Here is a 25,192-nt window from a genome sequence, read left to right as displayed (position 1 = left end):
CTTGTAGAGTTTCTGCTGAGAGATCCACCGTTAGTCTGATGGGCTTCCCTTTGTGGGTAACTCGACCTTTTTCTCTGGCTGCCTTTAACATTTTTTCCTTTGTTTCAACCTTGGTGAATCTGACAATTATGTGTCTTGGTGTTGTTCTTCTCAAGGAGTATCTTTGTGGTGATCTCTGTATTTCCTGAATTTGAATGTTGGCCTGCCTTGCTGGGTTGGGGAAGTTCTCCTGGGTAATATCCTGAAGAGTGTTTTCCAACTTGGTTCCATGCTCCCCATCACTTTCAGGTACACCAATCAAATGTAGATTTGGTCTTTTCACATAGTCCCATATTTGTTGGAGGCTTTGTTAGTTTCTTTTTATTCTTTTTTCTCTAACCTTATCTTCACATTTTATTTCATTATTTTGATCTTCAATCACTGATACCCTTTCTTCCACTTGATCAAATCAGCTACTGAAGCTTGTGCATGTGTCACGAAGTTCTCATGCCATGGTTTTCAGCTCCATCAGGTCTTTTAAGGTGTCCTCTACACTGTTTTTTTTCTAGTTACCCATTTGTCTAATCTTTTTTCAAGGTTTTTAGCTTCCTTGCATTGGGTTCGAACATCCCCCTTTAGCTCAGAGAAGTTTGTTATTACCGACCTTCTGAAGCCTACTTCTGTCAACTTGTCAAAGTCATTTTCCCTCCAGCTTTATTCCATTGCTGGCGAGGAGCTGCAATCCTTTGGAGGACAAGAGGCCCTCTGAATTTTAGAAGTTTCAGCTTTTCTGCTATGGTTTCTCTCCATGTTTGTGGTTTTATCTACCTTTGGTCTTTGATGTTGGTGAGCTACAGATGGGGTTTTGGTGTAGATGACCTTTTTGTTGATGATGATGCTATTCCTTTCTGTTTGTTAGTTTTCCTTCTGTCAGTCAGGCCCCTCAGCTGCAGGTCTGTTGGAGATTGCTGGAGTTCCACTCCAGATCCTGTTTGCGTGGGTATCGCCAGCAGAGGCTGCAGAAAAGCAAATATTGCAGAACAGTAAATATTGCTGCCTGATTCTTCCTCTGGAAGCTTTGTCCCAGAGGGGTAGCCGCCTCTGTGAGGTGGCTCTCAGCCCCTACTGGGAGGTATCTCCCAGTCAGGCTACACAGGGTTCAGGGAACCACTTGAGGAGGCAGTCTGTCCATTCTCATAACTCAAACGCCGTGCTGAGAGAACCACTGCTCTCTTCAGAGCTGTCAAACAGGGATGTTTAAGTCTGCAGAAGTTGTCTGCTGCCTTTTGTTCAGCTATGCCCTGCCCACAGAGGTGGAGTCTAGAGGCAGTAGGCCTTGTTGAGCTGTGGTGGGCTCTGCCCAGTTCAAGCTTCCCGGCCCCTTTGTTTATCTACTCAAGTCTCAGCAATGGCAGATGCCCTTCCCCGAGCCAGGCTGCCACCTCGCAGATTGATCTCAGACTGCTGTGCTAGCAGTGAGCAAGGCTCTGTGGGCGTGGGACCCACCAAGCCAGGCACAGGAGAGAATCACCTTGTCTGCTGGTTGCTAAGAGCTTTGGAAGAGTGCAGTATTTGGGCACTTCCAGGTAGTCTGTCACAGCTTCCCACAGCTAGGAAAGTGAAATCCCCCAACTCCTTGCGTTTCCTGGGTGAGGCGACATCCTGTCCTGCTTCAACTCACCCTCCGTGGGCTGGACCCACTATCCATCCAGTCCCAATGACATGAACCAGGTACCTCAGTTGGAAATGAAGAAATCACCCATCTTCTGCGTCGATCACATTGGGAGCTGTAGACCAGAGCTGTTCCTATTCGGCCATTTGGGAATGCCTTAAGCCAGAAATTTATTCTATTTTTCTTTTGAAAAAAAAAAAGATGTATTTTTTGAGACAGAGTCTGCTAGATCTGCCAGGTTGGAGTGCAGTGGCATAATCTCAGCTCACTGCAACCTCTGTCTCTTGGGTTCAAGCGATTCTGATGCCTCAGCCTCCCAAGTAGCTGGGATTAGAGACACGTGCCACCACGCTTGGCTGATTTTTATATTTTTAGTAGAAATGGGGTTTTAACATGTTGTTTAGGCTGGTCTCGAACTCCTGAACTCAAGTGATCCACCCACTTTGGCCTCCCAAAGTGCCGGGATTACAGGTGTGAGCCACCACACTGGGCCTGAAAAATATCTTTTCTGATGTCAGTCTTATGGAGTATCTTTCAACAATAGTTATATTATATTGTAGTTAGATAGTGAAGATATTTTGAAAGCTAAAAATTGTATCTTACTGGGGAAAACAATAGCATGAATTTATTTAGGTAGCTATTGCTTTTATTCTATAATTAACAATGCAAAGAAACATGCTTTAATAAATATCATAAGGAGAAAGCAGAAAAAGGTGTGAGGAGACTGGGACATTTCCACTGTTCCACTGTTCGATTATTATTAAGTAATAATAATCAGTTGAAAGTGAATTTGGGCTGTGTGCGGTGGCTCACGCCTGTAATCTCAACACTTTGGGAGGCTGAGGCGGGTGGATCACTTGAGATCAGAAGTTCAAGACCAGCCTGGTCAGTATGGTGAAACCCCTTCTCTACTGAAAACACAAAAATTAGCTGGGCATGGTGGCATGTGCCTGTAGTCCTAGCTACTCAGGAGGCTGAGGCAGGAGAATCACTTGAACCTGGGAGGTGGAGGTTGCAGTGAGCCAATATGGTGCCACTGCACTCCAGCCTGGGCGTCACAGTGAGACTCTGTCTCAGAAAAAAAAAAAAAGAAAGAAAGTGAATTTGGCAAATTCTGCAATGCTTCTAATTGAAGTAAGAGTAGAGAGTTAAAGGTAGTGCTTTGTCAACACAGCAGATAAATCAATTATATTTTGAAGAAAGTAGTTACTACAAAGTTAGTTACTACAAAGTTAAGTCAAATTTGTTCAGAGCAGGCCAGGTTGACAGTGATAGTAAATTGGGCTCAGTTCCTCATGTTTGTTTTACTCAGTTCATTATATACACTTCCTCGTATTCCAGATAAATATAGACAACATAGTCTGTATCAAATTGCCAGAAATTAACTTAGTGAAAATTATTCTATGCATTGATCTGTTTCTGAGAAATTAGATGATCACTAAAGAATTATTTAAAATATATCTGAACTAATCTTTTAATTAATTGGAAACTTAATAATCATGACTGATAATAGTGATCAATGATTGAACCTTTATTATTTACCAGCTAATATAGTAGGCCCATAATTAGGTTATATCATTTATAGTCACAATAACCATATACATTATATATTTTATATGGTACTACTACCCATATTTTATAGCAATCAAGGTTCGGATAATTATAACATGCCCAAGGTCTTACTAACAGTGAGATATCCAAACAGGAACAATCTCAAGTTTATATTCAAAGCCCATGTTTTTTTGCTTAGTATTTCCCTGTCTCTCCTAAATCTATTTTCAGCAATACGATTGTGAAGTTTCTGTCATGTTTTCTACCTGACCGTGAACCTTTAGCATCTGCACTTATCTTCCTTTTAGAACATCTAACGTTGTGTTCTGTTAATCATTGCTAAAAATCTGTTTTTTCTTTTGTTCTGGGAATTTAGAAACCTTAAGTGTTGTATTTGAAATATTTGTTTATAAAATTCTTACTGAAGCTTTATTTACTGACAAATATAACTGGGCTTTTCTTCTTTTGTATTTTTAGTTTTTTAAAATTCTTTGACCTAGCTTGAACAGTAATGGCAAACTGATGTCTGAGAACACGTTGTAAGACCAAGTGCTTGTAAATAATAGAGGATAATATTGAGTTGAATGCATGCCAGAACCTTCTACTCCTCACTAAAAGTCTATTTTGAGCAGAATATGTGGAGATAAAGAGATTCCATCTTTTTGAAAACTGCAGTTTCTAGAAGCAATTTATGTATTCTTAATGACTTTGCAACCTATATCTCAAAAGAGCCTGTTGCCAGTAACCTTATATTGTTGAACTGTATTATATGCAGTGTCTTTGTGTTTTATAAACAAGATTTAAAAATAAAAACATCATAAGCTTCTTCAGAAAGTTTATACTTTGCATTTGGGTTCAGCTCAGTACAACGCAATAGAGAACATGCAGAGAATGCCAAGTTAGTGTTATAGTTAATATATCTTGGGAGATGGGTGAAATTTTGGAAGTACCTTAGAGAAGAAACAGCTATAGTCCTCATTTAGTAATCCTCAGGGCAATATGTAGAGTGGACTAAGAAGTTACTTGGTGATATACAACATGCTCTGCATGCTAAGCTATTAGCTGATTCATTTATTGAAACAACTGCCAATTTGAAGAAAATAATAGAATAGATTTAGGGAAAAAAACTAATATGTTATTTGGTTAAATTTTCAGGTTTTTTTCTTCTGTGTATGTGCCTGTGTAAATTAAAGTTGTAGTCATATAGCCTGTATTTAAGGATTCTTCTGGGAAAAAATTATCAATATTTATTGTGCATGTAGTTCACATATGTCACTTAATTTCATTTAATTCTCACAATCTTCATGTGAAATTAGGGTGGGCCTTAATTTACAGATAATGAAACTAAAGCTTAAAGAGATGTATTAGTTTTTTTAAGGTCACGTATTAATTACTGGTGGAGCTGGGATTCAGTGTTTGATGTTAGGTGCATCTGGCATTAAAACCGATGCTTTACCCTCTCTGCAACTGGCCTCTAGGGCTGATATGACCTGCTTACTGTGGATACCAGAATATCAGCTAGCATTGTCCTATAGAATCTCTTTGCTTCAGATCCTTCTAGTGATACCAAAAGGTTTTGTTTATTCAGGAAAGTAATTAAGAAATCTGCATCCCACACTAGAAACGAACAGTGTACAATTTACTTAATAACTAATAACTCAAATATATGTATATACACATACACATATACCACCTGTATATATTTGTACAAATAATATTAATTTTTAATTCTATGTTTCGGTTTAATATGCTTTCACTAAGGAAGTCATTAGATAGTAAAGTTATTTGTTAAGAGCTTAGGTTTGGGAATCAGTATGAGTTCTGGACTTAGCTCTGCTGTTTACTCTCTGTTACTTGAAATTTCAAGCTCTATCCTTCTCCTGGAAATATGAAAATAATGAAATCTTATTTATAGGTTTGCCTTTATGAGATAGTGAGATGAAATATATAAAACCTATATATAGCACACTACTTGGTACATTGTTACTCAACATGTAATTATTATCACCACTATGATTTTTATGTTTATAATTAGCAATTTTAACCAACAGTCACATGAGCGAATATTTATTTTTCCCATCCAGTAGGAAGATGATTCATTCATTATTTTAATTCTTAAAAATTCACTCATCAATTGGTTTCCCATACTTTTTCCACATGTAATAGCAGCTACAATAAATATCACTAATATTTATTGAGACATTTGCTAAACACATTGCATGCAATATCTCATAAAATTATTCCAATTATCCTAGAATACAAGTACTATTATTATTATCAAGATTAGGAAAACCAGGGGTTCAGAGAGGCAAAGCACCGTTCCAAAGTTAAACAGCATAGGTGCTAGAGCTGGGATGCGGCCCCATGGTTGTCTGACACCACAGTACTTACTCCAGGGAGTTGTGCAGAGTGCCTCTGGTGTTCATCCCTGAAGAAAGGTTCATTTCTTTCATCACTTGCTTTTATTTTTATTGTGTCAAATCTGGTCCCCTTGACCACAAAATCACAGACTTGATGCTCTTGTACCCAAAAGTTGACACTTTAATTTGAATATTCATTAATTATATTACTAGTGCTAAACTCTCTTTTGTTTCTTCTTTTGCCTACACAGTACTACTTGATAGAGAGACAGGATTAAGAGCATGAATCCTCAAGCCTGATTTCTTATGTTCAATTTCCAGCTGCTTCAACTTTATGGGATCCTACTATCTTGTATCCCTCTGTGACTCAGTTTCCACCTCTAGAAAACAGGAAGGGGGATAACAGTCTCTTCCTCGAGGAGTTGTGAGGATTAAAGACAACTTGTAAATAGTGTTTAGAGAGATACTTGACATATAATCCTATAGAAACATTATTACCACATGGCTTAACTGAAGGGGATTTGCTCTTTTTTTTTCTGCTTTTGTTTAACGTATGTGTGACAAAACACAGCCACAGCCACCATTACAGGAGAATGCTCTTTTGCTCTCTCTCCTCTCTCTTTCTCTCTCTGGCTCTGATTCTCTCTATCCTTCTATCCATCTTTCCTCCTTCCCTTTCTTCTCTCCCCCAACCTCCCCCAAACACATCTATATTGGGTAAGGTTTAGATAAACCCTCCATGTGCAGAAGTTATTGATTGTGTGATACTTTCTGTGTCACAGCATTCAGACATTCCCTATTGGCCTGTAGTTATATTGTTTTTAACCATATTGTGCCCCTTTTGTGAGTGACACATCCACCATCTCCAGCTAGGAGAAACAATGGAAAATAACTGAGTTAGAGATATCCTGAAAGTTTAATTAAGGACTTGTCAAATAACAACTCACTTTGTCATTTTCACTTTAAAACCTTCCACAGATCTGTTCTTTGAATGAATGTTTAATTCAGTTAAAAGGATGAACCTAGTTCAGTTTAAAGGCAGAGTCAGGAAAGGAAAATGTCAAAAATAAAGAGGTTAGACTATGTTGCTTCTACCATTTTAAATGGACATGCTGATACTGGAATAAATTACACTAAACAGTAATCTATACCCTTTTAAATCTGTGAATATTGCAATGCAATGCACAGAATAAATCTTTTTTTTCTTTATACAAATTTTTTTTTATCTAAGGATTCAAAAGTTCCAGCTATTTCCAGTAGCAGCATCTGTTGCTTTGCCAGTTTCCACAGAGATGAGCTCGTGTTGATTTTCACCACATTTGTTCAAGTCTGGAATCTGGTTAAAACATGCAAACAGTTGTGTTGCTGGCTAAGAGGTGCAATCGCATAGTACCCTTTGAATAATAGTAGTCACTTGCATTTATTTTAATTCAAATGGCATTTCCAGTTATGAATCTAAGCATGGATTATTTTAAAATAACTTTAATTAGAATAAGAAATATAAAGCATTCTAATTCTAGAAGGAAGAATGAAATGATACATGCATGTTCTTAGAAACCATAATGATATCTACTTTAAATCTTCTCAGTTGAAATTTGCATTTTATTTTTTCATCACCATTTTGGGATAACTTTTGCAAAAAGAAGTACTCTCTCAATTATATTTATCTTAGTTCATTGTCTAAGATGCAGATTGGCAAACATAGACATTTTTCTGTTATCCAATTTATAAATCTTCCATATCCTTATCCATGTACTGATTGCAAATTCATGAAACCTGAGATGAAACCAGGTTTTAAAACTATGATTGTGAATTGGAAATGTCTGCTATTTGGGTACCTACATCTAATGAAAGTAGGACAGGAACAGTAGAAAAACAAACAAAGGTTAAGGTGCTGGCAAATGTTCTTGACATGTTTAACATAGTATTAACATTGATTTTAGCCATTCTGCTTGCTGCAAGCCTTTTAATACACCCCATATGTCCATACTTAGTCTCCTCTGCTATTAGGGATAGTTAGGTGGAAAATGTTGAGAAACCCTAAAAGCTGGAAATATGAGTAATATAACTTTTTTCTATATTTTTAAATATTTTGAACGTTTAATTGTCTGACAATTTTAAAAGCAAATTACTGGCCGGGCATAATGGCTTATACCTGTAATTCCAGCACTTTGGGAGGCTCAGGTGGGAGGATCACTTGAGGCCAGGAATTTGAGAGCAGCCTTTTGTGAGACCCCATCACTACAAAAAATTAAACATTAGCCAGACCTGGTGGCTCATGCCTGTAATACCAGCTACTTGGGAGCAACAGGCAAGAAGATTGCTTGAGCCCAGGGGTTTGAGGCTACAGAGAGCTGTGATCCCACCACTGCACTCTAGCCTGGGTGGCAGGACAAGATCCCATCTGAAAAAAAAAAAAAGAATGTTATATCATAGCCAGTGACTTTTAAACTTGATTCTTAATTTTCTATATTACTCATATGAGATAAATTACAAAAATGTAAAAATTTCTCACACATATTAAGTCACTTTACTAATTTTCAGGAAGAACAGGAAATGCAAGTGACTAGTATAGAACAATAAAAACACTAGTCATTAATGGGCATTGCCTACACAGCAAGCAAGGTTCTATGTCTTTTACTTTCAAACTCTCAGTAGGTTTCTAAGAGAAGATATGTTGTTATGCCTAATTTATAAACGAGAAAACAGGGCGAGAGAGCTTTAGGTAATTTTCACAAGCTATTTAATAGTGACATTGACAGCCAAATTCATAAACTTTTTAATTATGTTTCAGATGTTGCCTCATGTATGTGAGTTTGCTGGGAAAATAAGTAAAGTTAATTTTATATAGTAAAATAGATTCTCCACCTTCCTTTTCAGTCGAAATCATGCATTGGCATTTCAGTAACAATGATTACAAGTATTTTAATGCCAACAAACATTTGAACACACGTTTCCACTGTAGATGTCGTAGCACTTTAAGTAACTTAATAATTGATGGCCTGTTTTCCCAGTGTTAACATTTTATAAGACTTTATTTTCCCAATTGTCATGGTAAAAGCAGGGACAAAATTTTGATTTCTTATTTAATATTATTTTCCCAATGTAAAAAAAAAAAGACCACCAAAATGAAATGGGCTAAGATGGCGATATCATCAAATTTTATTTCAAAATTTACTTTGTGATTGTTAGAAATAATTGAACAGACTTCATAACCTGAATTTACTTTAACTTGATGTTAATATGTATTTATATTAATCAAAGGACAAACTTACAAACTTTCCTTACATTTTAAGACACTGAATGATATTAAGTATGTGACCTCACTTAGGATAATTCTGCCTGACATCAATTTTCAATGAAAGAAGTTTTAAAAATTAAAAAAATGGCTGGGTTCAAAATGAGCCTGAGTAACATGGCAAAACCCTGTCTCTACAAAAAAATACAGCTACTTGGGAGGCCGAGGTGGGAGGATCACCTGATCCCAGGGAGGTCGAGGCTGCAATGAACTGAGATCGTGCCATTGCACTGCAGCCTGGGCGACAGAGACCTCATCTTGAAAACATAAAAATAAAAAAGATTGTAAGGCAGTATTATCACTTAGTAAAAATATAGTCTTTTTTCTCAAATTTAAATTAATGTCTTGGATGGGAAAGACTTAAAATGACAGTGGTTGCTTTTAGGGAGAAAATATAAGGCACTTCCACATTATTTGTTTTATTATTTCTTAACAATAACATCAGATATTTATTCTTTATTCTAGATACTTTTCTTTATCTTTAAATTTCTCAAAATAAAACCAAGTAGATATATCAGGAAATACGTTTATTTTTCCTGATTAAGTGATAATCTATGATTTTTCTTATGAAATACTTAGAGGCCAGAAAGTTATTAGAAAATACGGAATGCTGCTATGTGTGTGTTTACACTTAATATTTTAAAACTCATTTTATGGTCTTATATATAAATGTTTCTGGAGCTATTCCTCACATAAAATTGATTATAAACACGGATATTTGATCATGGTCAGATTTGCACCATTACAGAGTTTAAGTGATAACTGCATTCCTAACTAAAATATTAGAGACATTACAGCAAAGTAAAATAACAATGACAATTAAACACACACACACACACACACATAAATAGGATGATACATTTTTTCTCTATAGCTTATTAGATCTGTGCTCAAGAAAGGTCAAGAGACTTAACCTCTCTGAGCACTAAATTCCTTGTTTTTAAAATACATACAAGAATATTTTCTTAACAGGACCATACTAAGGATTAGAATGGAAAAAAAAAAAAAAGAGGGAAGAAGAGAGAGAGCACCTAACACAGTGCTAGTCACGTGATAGATACTAATTTTCTACATGAGTTTATTTTAAAACTGTCATAAAAAATAGTATATAGTGGTAACTAATTCTTTGGTAATATCCAACAATTTTCATAAGGCAAGATTTTGGAAGGATTCAAATGTGGCTTCTTAATTACGCATTATATCCTAATTATCTATATGTATTGTATGTGTGATTGCTAGTCAGTTAGAAAAAAGACAGACATCCCTTCCTCCAAACTATGCCAGGCTCAAAAACAATAGAAATTGCTTATAATGGATGGGGGAGAATTGAAATGAATGAAGAAAAACTATCATCATTTATTTAAATTACACTTAATTATTGAAGGGATGATTTTAAAAATTCATCATTATCTTACATTTTAATAGCCTTTAATAGAAGTCTGATAGACTTCTATTAAAGTAGAGAAATTGGTGAATTTTACTACTTACAGAAAATCATGTCTTTTGACTAACATGAGACAGAAACTTGATACATGTTTTTAATGTATTCCTGTACTTCCAGTCTTCACAAAATGAATATTCACAAGTTGACTGATTTGATTGTAACACAATCGAAATAAATGATTTATGAAGAGAACAAAATTGAGTAAATTAGAATACCATGAGGCAAATGATATTCAAGGAACATAATTGATAAACTAAAAAAATTTACATCTGATAGCCAGCATCCGGGTCCAGATATTCCTAGAGCAAGAGTGCAACTTGATACATCACATGGCCCAGATCACTGATTTTAGCATATGGATTTCTGAAACTTGAGCAAAAGTTTATTCTGGCCTTACAGATGCAAAAGAATGGAACCACCATAATGGCTTTTCTTTTTCTAGCATGTAAATATTACTACCTTTTATTGGTTTAGCAAATACTTGGGAGAGTTACCTTTTGTCCTCCTGCCCCCCGCCCCATAGCAAGCCTTTGCTAGGTAAAGAGAAAAAGGTAAGCTCTCATTAATGGAGTCACCTATTGTAGATATTATATGACAAATTTTACATTTCTGTATGTGTTATTTCATGGTCACAGCAACATTGTGAGACAGGTGTTGTTGACAGTGCTTTACTCTGCAGAAGAATAAAGTGATACTCAGTTAAATATATTTTCTAAGTTTACACAGTATTAAAGTTTAGATTCAATGTCAGATTTGCTTTATTTATGACACTGTTTCTTAAATGATGAAAAATTGTTACATAATTTTTCCACTTATCTCCTTATAGGGACACGTATGTTCTGAAATTATTCTATGCTACTTCTGCTTTTGGTTTGTGGTTAATATTTACGTAATGACGCATCGTCCTTACGTAATGACGCATCTTAAAAGTTGTACTTAGAGTACAACTTTTAATCTATTCTATTATTCAGGCTTCAGATAAACAGTCCAAAACCTAGATAAGAAAGTGAAATGAATTATTTAGGCCAAACCAGCTTTACATGTGCTTCTACTATGTATAATTTACCAAGAATTTTCTCTTTTCTTGTAGGGATGACTTGTCAAGCTCGAACATCATATACTGAAGATGAAGTTCTTTGGGGTCACCGTTTTTTTCCTGTAATTTCCTTAGAAGAGGGATTCTTTAAAGTTGATTACTCCCAGTTCCATGCAACATTTGAAGTCCCCACCCCACCTTACAGTGTGAAAGAGCAGGAGGAAATGCTTCTCATGTCATCCCCTTTAATAGCACCAGCCATAACTAACAGCAAAGAAAGACATAATTCTGTGGAATGCTTAGATGGACTAGATGATATTACTACAAAACTACCATCTAAGCTGCAGAAAATTACTGGAAGAGAAGACTTTCCCAAAAAACTCTTGAGGATGAGTTCTACAACTTCAGAAAAAGCCTACAGCTTGGGAGACTTGCCCATGAAACTTCAACGAATAAGTTCAGTTCCGGGCAACTCAGAAGAAAAACTGGTATCTAAAACCACCAAGATGTTATCTGATCCCATGAGCCAGTCTGTGGCTGATTTGCCACCAAAGCTTCAAAAGATGGCTGGAGGAGCAGCTAGGATGGAAGGGAACCTTCCAGCCAAATTAAGAAAAATGAACTCTGATCGCTTCACATAACAAAGCACTCCCTTAGGCATTATTTAATGTTTGATTTAGTAATAGTCCAATATTTGGCGATGAGGTAATTCTCCCTAAGGAATCTGAAAGTATATTTTCCTCCCAGTTCTACAAGCATATTTGAGAACCCTTCCTTTCCCAAGTATTGCTAATGTGCAGAAAGCAACAGTTACGGAGGGAGGACATCATAAGGAAGTTATTAACGGGCATGTATTATCACATCAAGCATGCAATAATGTGCAAATTTTGCATTTAGTTTTATGGCATGATTTATATATGGCATATTTATATTGTATATTCTGGAAAAAAAAATATATATATATATATATTTAAAGGGGAAATACTCTCCCCAACATTTCTAACATATATATTAAGCCAAACATGAGTGAATAGTTTTCAGGGCGATAAAACTAAATATATGTCTGTGTGTGTGTGTATGTATACACACATATACATATATATACACATACATACACATACATACATACATACATATATATCTGATAAAATTGTGATGTTTTGTTCAAAGTTGTAGTTCTTGTGCATGTTTACTTTATTAGAGTAGGAAGGCTACTGGCATTAATTATTAATACCAAATATTTTAGCCTTAAATTTTTGTCATTTTAAAATCTGATTTAATGTTTTCTGCTGTTTAAGGTCCTGGGAGGCTTTCAATTGTATTTTATATGAGAGAATCACACAAGTTTGTGCTATCTATGGCCCTGCAAAAATATAACCATTACATGTTTAAATTGTAAACTTTAGAGCATACCAGTACTCAGTATAGCACCGAACATTTCTTATGATTTTTAAAAGTTGCTAGTACTGGGGAGAAATAATTATTGATTAATTTGAGAATTATTCCTTTCCTAGACTAATTAAAATCTGGAAATCTATTTTGTATATGATCTAATACAAAGATGAGCTCTGAACAAACACTGAATCATGTTATTAGACAGTAGCCAGGTTATATTGAATATATCAGAATCTGTGTGAAGTTATACAATTAATGGTCCCTGTTTCAAACTGAGTAAATTGGAAACATTTTCATTCCTTTTCTGGAAATTTTGTCCATTTTAAAGACCAATCATTTTAAGAAGACATGACAGTGCAATGAAACAGATGATAAATATTTATGCTTAAAATATGTATGTCTAATTGAGTCTCTTTTTAATTCTGTTTTCTTGTTTATGGCATTTGTTGTAACAGGATAGACTATTTCCTCACCTGGGGAACCTATCCCATGCCTGTCACTTATAGTTCAGGAGGAAGTTTTTGCACAGACCAGAGAGAAATTAAAATTAGATAAATTGAAGATATCTTACACACAGTTTTTTGGTGAACACTGATTTTATTGGTGTCTTGGATCCCTGGTCTACCCAAATAATTTTAACAGTACTGTTTTTTCTAATCCTGAAGTCTGATATTTATGACTTATAAGCAGGAATCAAAACTAGTGATCAGTAGAACATTTTCAAAATAAAAATTTGGAATGCAGAGACTTTTATGAAAATGTAAAAGTGCTCCTTAACAGAATATCATGGGTTTTCCTATAAAACTTAAGTATTTATAATTTAAGTCTGCCCCAAATTTTAAAAAGTTCTCATTAATATGTAAGTCATTAATTGCTAGTTTGGGCTCTCATTATTTCCTATTTTTTAACAATTTTGTGATAATTTTATTATTGGCAAATTAATACATCACTTAAATCATTGACTATAATAATACCTTCTGGCTACCTCTGTATCAACCAAATTCTGTAGGTGCAAACATATACCAGGGAATTCTTACTGGCAAAATGATCTATCTTGAGTGTGCATCCACTGTGAATGGAGCGAACTGCCCTATACCCATTGATAACCAAGCTTTCTTATTTTGTGGATGTAGGAAACAAAATAGTGACAGAGAGAGAAAGGGGTACACAGGGCATGGTATATTGATCAGCAGTGGAAAAAAAGTGCATGGATCATTTAGTCCAAGAACTTAAAACTAAATAGAGCCATAATTTACTTTGGAGAGTCATTTTAATTTGTCTTTGGTACCAACGAGAAGACAGAGCCAAAAACAAACTCTCCAAGTGTATTCACACTTTCAACAAAATTTTTGCATGCCTTCTATGTCGTAGGCATTTTTAGTTCCTGGGGATTTGGACATAGCTAAGTCAGAGGAGGCTGTTGCTCACCATGAACACTGTATACCAGAAGGAGAGTGGGGAGGAGACAAACAACAAATAAGACCACTTCAGACAAAGTATCAGTTAAGAGAAGAAAACAGGCCTGACGCAGTGGTTCACGCCTGTAATCCCAGTACTTTGGGAGGCCGAGGTTGGGGCATCACCTGAGGTCAGGAGTTCAAGACCAGCCTGGACAACATGGTGAAATCCCGTCTGTACTAAAAATGCAAAAATTAACTGGGCATGGTGGCAGGCACCTGTAATCCCAGTTACTGGGGAAGCTGAGGCAAGAGAATCGCTTGAACCTGGGAGGCAGAGGTTGCAGTGAGCCGAGATTCTGCCACTGTACTCCAGCCTGGGTGACAGAGCAAGACTCCATCTCAACATCTAAAAAAAAAAAAAAAAAGAATAAAAGCAGGGTAACATAATGCAAAGTAACTGTGTGGAGTAAAAATTGATTATTTTAGAAAAATGTCACTGGCTTAGGACAGGGATAATATGTGAACAGAAATCTATCTGATGAGAAAGAGCTACTGTTGTTGAAATTACCTTATCTGAGTGAATGGTGTTTTTTTTTTTATCTTTTCCACACATGCGTGGGAAAGGTATGATTTCTGCATGTAATTGCAGTTTAACCCTTATTTCTAGGTTGATCGTAGGTCCCAGTTTACCCAGGAAGATTCCAGTTTATACCTGTTGTACCTGTGTAATTATTGGTAGCACTCCCTTTCACTCTTACAATGTCTTGGTTTGGATGATATATGGTGAAGTTTTTGTTGAAACTAAATTATGAAGTCTGATATATTTGGATAAAAATAAAGAATTGCTTTTCTTCTCCTTTTGCTGATTTTTTGATACATCATTCTAAGCAAAATCATCTCAGCTTCATATATTTCAGCCTGAAGTAGTTCTTACCAAAGTTATTTCATGTAACACTTGTTCAATATGTTCGTGACATGCCTTTCAGTAATGAAAAGTTATGCATTTTGTTGAATGAATAAAAACCTAACCTCTGCTATTTCCATTTCTGGAAGTTGTAAGAGCTCACATTAAAGAAAGTAAAAGTCAATTTAAGCCAAGATCGTTTTCAAACCACCAATGTCATGACTATTGGAAAGGAAAACCTAATGTGATCATTGAACTGAATAACTCTACATAACAAGTGGAAACTAGACCTTTTTTGTAGCATTTTCATGATATAGGTCCTGTTATAGTAAGATATTTCATTCTATTTATCAAAATGGTGTAAATAAAAGAAACAATTATTTTGATAATGCTTATCTTCATTTTAAATGTTTCTTCTTTTCAGAAATAGGTAAATACACTTTTGTAAATATATACAAAATGAAAAATAAGGATATTTTACCATCAATTATTTCTGAAAGATTCTTCTTATGCTATTTTAAATTTATCTATATATGGCTAAAAATATTATGAGAAGAGCCTTTTTGTCTGGACAAAATGGCTCATAGTACAGTATTTCTACTGGAGGAAGGCTGGGTCATGGGAAAGCTGGCGTACATGCTATTAGTTCTTACATTCTTCAGAATTTATGTTTGAATTGCATTGTACATATTTAAATTAGCATCAACCTAATTCCATTTTCTGGCATGCAATCTATAATTATTTAAGTGTAAAAGGTCATTTAGGTTCAAAAATATAAACTCATGTATTCAATACTGCAAGTTCAATTTTATAAAAAATGGTATTAAACTTTTGAAACATGATTGGGTTTAATTTTTAGTGTACTCATCCTTTTTGCACTCTTGACCACTTAATTATTCACATTTCTTGACTCCATTTGTTTATCATAAAACTCTTAATTCCTGAAAGACAATCATTAAATCCATCACAAGTCATTCCTTGATAATTCCTTTTATTTTGGCTGCTTATTGGTAAGATGCTTCAGCAGTACCAAACGTCAGCTTAATAATGCAGATACTCAGGACCTATGTTTCTTGGAGGAAGCTTCATGGTTATCCTACCCCTTGCTGAACCAGTGTTTTAAAAGCTACAGTAAGTAAAGCAGTAAGTAAAATGCATAGTTTTTCTAATTTTGTTTAAATATCTAATCATCTTTTAATAAAGCATTCAGTTGCTTCACCTGTGTTTCATAGAAAAATGTGTTCTTAATCTTGGATTAGATGAGTTTTGTGATGTGTTATGTACCCAACTCCCAGGCACCTCAGAGAATTAATTTAGAAAAGCTAAGTTGCTTCAGCTTCTGACCTGGTAGCGTTCCATGCAGGTGGTCTTTTATCATTTAGTAGAATTGTTAGAGTTGTTCCTCACAATACATTTTGTTGTTGGGTTTACAATTTTCTTCTGGACTTTCTTGTTGCTTAAAAGTCTATTATATGTCTGAGTGCTGTGTTTTCAGAGAGGAGGATGTTTGCATATTCTCTTTGACTTAGATATTCTTCAGTTTCACTGTGATTTCTCTGGGATTTTTTAATCCACTTGTAAAGATTTTTTGAAATTATAGCTCTTTCAGACTATCTGGGCTTTTTCTGACCAATGGATGCTATAGAGAACAAATACAGTAGGACCTACTATATCCTCCTTGTTTACTAAGAATCAAATCCATACTTCTATTTAACCTTTCCCAGTTCTGAATGTATCAATCACATACATGGTGACTTGTACATATTATTTAAATATTAAGAAACAACTCTGCATGGTAAAAATCATCCCTATTTTACACTTGAAGAAACTTATTCTCAGAGAGGCTGTTTAGCGGGCTTTTTAATTAAATATACAAACCTGAGGTATAGTCTCTGCTCCCTGGGAGGATAAAGAATAGAGAGAATCCCTTTTTTAAACAACTGCATATTCCAGAAAATTTGCATGCATGAACATAAATATTCAATGACTGTGTGCAATGGCTTCTAACCTAACAGAATGCCTTTTACAGTGGAGTTTGCTTTTTTCCTAGCTGTCATTTGGAGAAGTGGTGGATGGAAAATGATAGCAGTGTAAGGAGTAGTTGTGGTCAGAATTGTGTGTTGGTTAGAGGGGGGAAAAAAGTAGGTAGAAAGCAAGGACAAATAAGAATGAAGAAAATGTGGAGGAAAGTAGACACTTGAAGTGTTGCACAAAGACATTCCTAAGTTGCAAAGAGGTAAAATGAAAAAGACAAGCTAAAAAATCAAGAGTTCACTGGATACTTGAAAAAATACCTCAAATAAGCAGAAAGTTTCTTCAAACCCAGGTACTTCAGACCCAGAGGTTTTTTAAAAAAATGGTACAGTAACATTTTGCTGTATTTACCTCCTACTTATTAAATAAATACAGTGTCATAGAAATCTAAAACAGGCCGGACATAGTGTCCCACCTATCGTATCAGCACTTTGGGAGGCCAAGGCAGGAGGATTGTTTGAGCCCAGGGGTTCAAGACCAGCCTGGGCAACAGTGAGACCTCATCTCTACTAAAAATAAGTTTAAAAAAAATTAGCTGGGCATAGTGGCATGTGCCTATAATCTTAGCTAATAGGGAGACTGAGGTGGGAGGATCTCTTGAGCCCAGGATTTCGGGGTTGTATTGAGTTATGACCTACAACACTGCACTCCAGCCTGGGTGACACAGTGAGACCTTGTCTCAAAAGAAAAGAAAGAAGAAAAAGAAAAAGAAGGAAACCTAAAACAGTCATTTTGTCTCTTCCAAACTCTACGCTACTCCATTTCTCTTCCTCGTCGGAAGCCATCACTACTTAGAAATGACTGTATATTTCCTGTGCTGGTGTGTATATGTATACTGCATATACATAAATTTATATGTAATACATACTATAACAATCTGATATTTTACTTGAATATATTTCTATACAAATGTTTTATATAAATACATAAAATATATTTGTTATATAAATATGTTTCTATAAAATATGTTATATATAACAGGCTATATAAATATATATTTAATATAAATATTCATAGACACATACCTACTGATAAATTTGTTTTTATTTTTTCTTCTCTTGGATTTTGTATTTTTTCATTGCCTTTTTAAAAAAAAGTTCCATGTCTATTATTTTAGTAACGTTCAAAATTTAAGCTTGCGTACAGCAACTGATGAAACCAAAGCTAATTAACATCTCCACTTTCCTTTCAAACAACGCAAGGATCTTACAGCATATTAAATTCAGCCACATCTTCTCCTGTTTTCTCTGCTATTTTTGCATAGTATTACACTTGTTTTTAATGTTGTAACAAAAAACTGTTATTTTTAAGTCAATGCATCTTTATAATTGCCTATATATTTACTGATCATTCACCATAGCTTCTTGCATGCTACCCCTTCATTCTTCTTTTTTTTCTTAATTAAGTATATATTTTAACAGTTATTTAGGCAAGCATCTGTGATAAGAAAGTCGCAGTTCTTGATCATCTTAAATGTCTTTTTTCTTTTTTTTACATTGTTTTTCTGGACATTCTTTTTGATTAAAAATATATGTCTAATTGATGTGTTTTCAGGAAGCAAGATATTTTCATATTCTTCAGTTTCACTAGGATTTCAGTTTTCAGGAGCCAGGTAACAAAAATTTCTTCACATGGGATATCCTGGATAAAATATCCATAATTGCATGATGCTTAGGTTTGAGGTTTCAGCTTCTCCCAGAATGCCTTCTGCTGTCTCCATAGCCCCGTGCACAGACAAACTTCCTTGTCACTGGGCCTTAGGTGGAAAGTTTGGTTCCTGATAAGGTTTTACAGAGCCCTAGACTTATTCAGGGTCTTCAGTTCTAGTTTCCTGTTTAACAGGTATCGAAGTTGCACCTTTCCCATTATAGGTGTTAAAATCTCAGTACCCAAATTAGAACCTATCTCCATGTCTAATTCTCTTGAATTTACACACACACACACACTCTCTCTCTCTCTCTCTCACATACATGGAAGAAACTCCTGAATTTTAAAGACATTGTTTCATATGTGTGGATAGACAGATAGATAGATAGAGAGATGAAAGTCACGCATACACATAAAAAATCATGAAATTTTTACAAGGCTTGTTACAATAAAAACAGCCCCCACTCTCTACCTACTCTCTCCTCACTCTGTCTCCAGAGACAAAGACTTTCAACCCTTTTAAATGACTCCATTGTTATTTACATGCAGATTCTAATCATTCTTTCATTGTTTCTTTTGGTTTTCCATTTAGGGGTATTATTTGTTTGCCTTCCACTGTGGTAAATGATTTAGTTCTATTTTAACCCTTGCTACCCACTGTATGTCTTCAGCATCCACTCTAGTATGGTTAGATTTCCAACAGTTATATTTCAATGGTTTAATTATCAATGTCCTCATTAAGTTCTATCACAATCGAGCCCCATGTATTTTGATTTTTCTCACCCTTTGCAGCTTCTTCCTCCTAGAGTTGATAACTGACTTCTTTGTTCTTTGTTCATTTATGTATATATCATTAATACAGCCATAGAATCTTTCCCAATTATGTAAATGATTTCCTGTTAATTTGTCAGACTCATTAGATAACCTACCAGTTTCATCTTCTTGAAGAAGCCTCCACCAAGACATCCTGACCTGCTCTACGAAGGAAAATTCTTTTAACTGCTGTACAGGTGTTTTCTTGGGATCTTCCTTTGTCATCATCCTGGAGAGTCCATTCGCTTTGTCTTGGTGTAGAAACCTTGTTTCATGGAACATGTTTTTTTCTTTCTGTCTTTACCCTTTGTTTTGTTTTGATAAAATTTATTTTGATAAAACACATTTTCCAGGGGTTTCTGAGAAAGAAATAGTGATTAGCTTTTAGAAGGCTTGAATATATTTAAATAAATCTTTACCTTGTAATTAATTGTTTGGCCTCCTGTAGAAATTATTTTTTCTTCTGAATTTCAGTGACATTGTTCTCTTTTTTCTAGTTTCCAGTGTTGCTATTGAGATGTCTAATACTGTTTTGAATTTTAATCTTTTGTATGAAACTAATTTTTCTCCTTAAAGCTCTTAAGATATTCTACTCTTCCTCAGTGTTCTAAAATTTTCAAATGATCTACCTACGTATGGGCCCACTTAATCCCTTTTGCTGGGCCTTTGCAATCTGTATCCTCATGGTCCTCTCCATTTTCCTCTATTCTTTCTTTCTGAAATTTTTATTGTTTGACTGTTGGAGCTCCTGGAATGATTCTCTAATACCTTCATATTTCCTCTTTTGTCTTTTTGCATTTTTTTCTGTACTTTATTGGGGACTTTCTTGACTTTATCCTTCATGATTTTTATTTCTGTCCATTTATTTCACTTTAGGTCATTTATCTTCCAGATTTTCATTTCTGCTATACTAGTTTTAATTTTCAAGTACTTTTTCCTGTTCTATCAATGTTTCCTTTTTTGAGAGTCTGTTTGTTGTTTCATGAATGCTAATTTTAGCTGTCTCAAATTATTAAAGATAGCATGTTTTAAATGTTTTCTTTCTGCGTTGTACCTATTTCTGATTTCTTTTTATATGTATGATTTGGGGTTCTATATTTCATATTAGATTGTTTTCTCATATATCTGATGATTGTTAGGTCTTTTCTCATACTTAAAAATGGAGCAATTGCAATGATCAATGAAGTTCTGTTCAAATGTATGGAATAAATCAAACTGATCTTCACTGGTGTGTGATGTGGTTGAGCTATTTACCTGAGCTTAGTATATCCTTCAGCTTGTTATTTAAGGTCAGTAATTGTGCCTAGGTAAGACTTTCAATCTCCTCTTGCAGTCTCTGAAGGGTCTGTACCTGGCCACCAGTGTTTACAGGGAAGAGTGAGTTCAAGTATGACTATCCTACTTTCAGAACAGGATCCTCATTCTCAAGACTGTTTAGGCTTCTGATTCTATATACAATTATGCCCCCATCCAGAAATAAACCTTCAGTTTTCTGCCAGGATATGAGAGAAGCAATCAACAAGTTGAGTTGATTAGAAGGGAATCTGCTCCTTAAATGGGCTTTCAGTGAGTTTCTTACTATCATTTCCTTTCTGACCTCTTTGCTCTACTATACTTTAATATCCCCCAACTATTGTTTTAGTAATTTCAGAAATAAATAAATAAATAAATGCTTATATTTAAGTTATTTTGAGTCTTAATGAACAAACTTAATGTATTTAATTAGACTATAGTATCACTGTTGTGATAAATTATCACAAATTTAGCAGCTTAAATAACACAAATGTCCTATCTCACAGTTCTGAAGCTAGAAGTCTGACATTGCTCTCACTGGGAGAAAGTCAATGTCTTACCAAGGCTGAGTTTCTTCTGGCAGCTCTAGAAGAGAATTCATTTCCATGTCTTTTCCAATTTCTAGAGCCCATCCACATTCTTTGGTTTGCCCTTTCCCCCATCCTCAAAGCCAGCAAAATGACCTCCCTCTTTGCCTTTTTTCTATAGACACATCTAGCTCTGACTCTGTTCTACATTATTCTAACAACCGTGGGAAACATTGCAATTACACTGGGGTATGTAATCCAGGATAATCTCACCATCTCATAATCTGAAGTTCCTTGGCCTAATCACATCTTCCAGTGCCTTTTGCAAAGTAAAGTCATATATTCACAGGTTCCAGATACCAAGATATAAACTTCTTTGGGGGTCATTATTCTGCCTACCTCACTAACCTTTCTTTCTTCTTCCCATTTATAAAAAGAGAATATAAGAAGAATTTTTTAAAGTATGTTCTTTCCCAAATCTAAGTATATTTATGAACATTTTAAAATAAGAGAAGACACTTATTGCTATTAATGACATCTTTCCTTGTGAAGAAATATATTTACCCATACATTGTTTAATTATTCTCTTAAAAATCTATTTCTGTCACAGTCTGTGAACAAATGTCTGGCCAGGTTTTATTTTATTTTATACTTCTTTGTGGAAGATAAAACAAAACCAAATGGATTAAAATTAACATCTATAACTTCAGTATTCTGAATCTAAGAATGTATCTCAAGTCCACTTTCTTTTGGTTCGCTACCCCTACCCTATAGTCTTAAAACAATGTCAAGGTTAGATTTAAGTTTCAGTAGATCAACTTGAGAGCTGGTATCAGTGTTTATTGGGAGAAAAATATTACTGTGCCACACAGACACATAAAATGTATAAAAACTTGTGGCCTAGAAATTAATTTTAGAAAAGAATTCCGATGTATTTTAACCAGGTGATCAATGAAGTGTATATAGCGACTTTGGATGAGCCCATGATAGTGGACACTTTGATAAATTTTTAAGTTTCAGTGACTGACTCAGTGAGAAGAACAAGTCAGAAAATACCATTTAGATGCAGGTTTAATTTTGTAAATGAAAGACGAAAACATATCCTCTACTAGTATCCCATTGTCATACAGAGGGCTGCGAAGTCTGATGAGATTTATGGCTTTCTTTCTTAGTAAAAATTCCTAAATAATTATTCTTTTTGTTACCAACTTTTATCTCCCATCCACCTCACAGCTTAAGTGATTTCTTAGTTTCATAAAGCAAGCTATATTGAGGGGAAAAGTGGGCAAAGAATAAAACAATTATATTATAGTCCCATATTTTTGTAATACTATGCAAGTTTCACTTCACTGGCTCTTGCTTTCCGTATATATAACATTTGTAGTGTGAAATTATATTCCAATACTTTTCATACTGAGATTCATATTTCATGTTACCTACAACTTTTTAAAAATATCTAGATTTGGACATGTGAATAAAATCTCTCATCTAACTATAGATTTTTTAATTAAATATAAGAATCTTGTATAGAATGCCAGCCATTACAGAGTTGATGTTCAACTCTTAAAGAAGATATTAAGTGGAAGATATTTAGAAAAGTGATACCTACACTATGTTAGAAATATGTAGTGATTAAAAAATAAACACTAATCAGAAAACTGAGGCTTGTTAATTGATAAAATTCTTATTGATGGCTAAGTCATAGGAAAAAATTGCTTTGGAAATTATGCATCATACTTAGCCTTGAAGAGGGTCGTTTCCTCTTCAGATGAGAATTAAAATGTTGGAATAGAAGAAAAGCTGTGAATGAGCACTATTCAAACCAATATTCTATTATCCTAAGCCAAAAAGAGATTAGTCACTTTTTATGCATTTATTTGTAATTTTTTTCCCCAATACTTTATGATAACTTTTGAAATTGTTAAGCATGGATTTTTATGGGGGAAGCTCTTACTTGAGAATTATGGAAGCAGTTTGTGCCATGTATAAAATCTGCCCCATCTCTTGCCGATTTACATGAACTTTGTTAGTATTCACGTACAGGAGTTTCAAAGTTCCACAGAGACCCATCAACTTAAAAGTATTAAGTCAACAATCACTTGTTTGACCAATTTCGTGTCATGTTGTAGGTGTTATTGTATGCACCAGGGTTATAGAAAATAATAAACGGAAAACGTTATAAACTTATTCAAAATGACTGACAATTAAAATACAGCAAATGTTTTGAAACATAACTACACAGCATGTTATGGGAAAACTGAAGAAGGTGATTTAACTCATGCATGATGTGGAATTGGGTGAGGCTAAAAAAGGTGGGAAGATCTTGAAGAGTATTTTATAGTAAAGAATACTGGAATTGTGTTTTAGAAGATTTGAATAAATTACATAGACAATGAAAAGGAGCAAAAGTAAAGAAAGAAGCCTGTATAGAATTTGGAAAGAATATTATGTTTTGCAAATACAAGTTTAAGAAGACTAGAACATGGGGTGTGAGAAGAGGATCAATATGGGACATACGTAGAGAAACAAGTAGGCACATTGATAATGTGTACTATAACCTACAGAAAATAGTTAGATTTTTATGTTGAAAGCAACTTTTTAAGATGTTAAAGGGATGGTAGAACCAGATATGCATTTTAGAAAATTTACTCCACCAACATGTATTAAAGATAAATTAACTCTATAATTTTTTATTTTATTGGAACCAATGTATTTTTCATTAAACTTTATAGTTCACATTTTTCAGAAAAATAATTTATGCAACTTAAAAATGTTACATGAAAAGATGAATAATATAAAATACACAATGAAGATAAGGGAAAAAGCAAAAATAATTTTAAATGCGGAAGATAATACAGATGCTGTTACTGAATGTAATATTTCACTCTTGTCAGATGAGATTTAGAAAAGCGTGGGGATCACGTGTGTGGTTCCCCTTATCTGAAAAGGAGAAAGCCAACAATTGCCCAAAGGTCAACCAAACATTTTAGTACTTTTTAGTTCTCATTAGACTTTCACAACAACGTCTCTTTCCTCAAGCGTTGCAATCAAGCCCTCCATCTGAACCATTCCCAAAAGGAAGCTGTTTTGAAAGTTTATTTTCTTGACGTGGGCACGTTGGCTCACTCCTGTAATGCTAACACTTTGGGAGGCCGGAGTGGATGGATCACCTGAGGTCAAGAGTTTGAGACCAGCCTGGCCAATGTGGTAAAACCCCACCTCTACTAAATATACAAAAATTAGCTAGACGTGTTGGCGCATGCCTGTAATCCCAGCTACTCGGGAGGCTGAGGCAAGAGAATCTCTTGAACCTGGGGGTGGAAGTTGCAGTGAACCAACATCATACCATTGCACTCCAGCCTGGGCAACAAGAGCAAAACTCTGTCAAAAAAAAAAAAAAAGGCTTATTTTCTCTCTTTTTTTCCTCTTGTTGCATTTAAGAGTATGAAGTTTGTTTAAATAAAGGCAGTAAAATCCAGACTGTGAAAAAGCAAGTATGAGAAACATAACAATATTGATATGGAGATGCTTGCTAACCAAGAGGTGATTTTGTATTAGGTATGTTTTTCAGATGAATAATTCCTAGATGAAATTTTTAAAAAGAAAATAAATGCCCAGTGGTGGTACATAGTCTAGAGCCATCTCAAGTAATATTACGGATATTCCATTATTTGAAATTTAGTAACAGTCATTTGTTAAATCACTAGAATTTAAAGTATATCCAACATAGGGCATTTTTTCAATAATTATTTGCATTAAAATAAATAATTGGTTATTAGGATATAATAAATGTTCATACATTAAACCTCCCCTTCAACAGAGGAGTTCAGGAAAGTGAC

General features: G+C 34.7%; 1 protein-coding gene across 2 annotated transcripts in view; it reads left to right on the top strand.

The window, feature by feature from the left end:
• KCNJ3 (potassium channel, inwardly rectifying subfamily J, member 3) overlaps positions 1-14,989 on the top strand; it is a 186,545-nt gene extending 171,556 nt beyond the window's left edge. For both annotated transcript variants that reach the window (XM_011991973.1, XM_011991965.1), the window contains one exon: positions 11,395-14,989. In XM_011991973.1, coding sequence (XP_011847363.1) covers positions 11,395-11,400 — 6 coding nt within the window. In that variant the 3' untranslated portion in view covers positions 11,401-14,989. The remainder of the gene's footprint in view (positions 1-11,394) is intronic.
• Positions 14,990-25,192: the final 10,203 nt, after the last annotated feature.

This window comes from Mandrillus leucophaeus, unplaced genomic scaffold (assembly GCF_000951045.1).
Source record: "Mandrillus leucophaeus isolate KB7577 unplaced genomic scaffold, Mleu.le_1.0 Scaffold110, whole genome shotgun sequence".
Classification (NCBI taxonomy): Eukaryota; Metazoa; Chordata; class Mammalia; order Primates; family Cercopithecidae; genus Mandrillus; species Mandrillus leucophaeus.
Note: the sequence above shows the minus strand (reverse complement) of the source record. Positions and strands in the feature narration are given on the sequence as shown.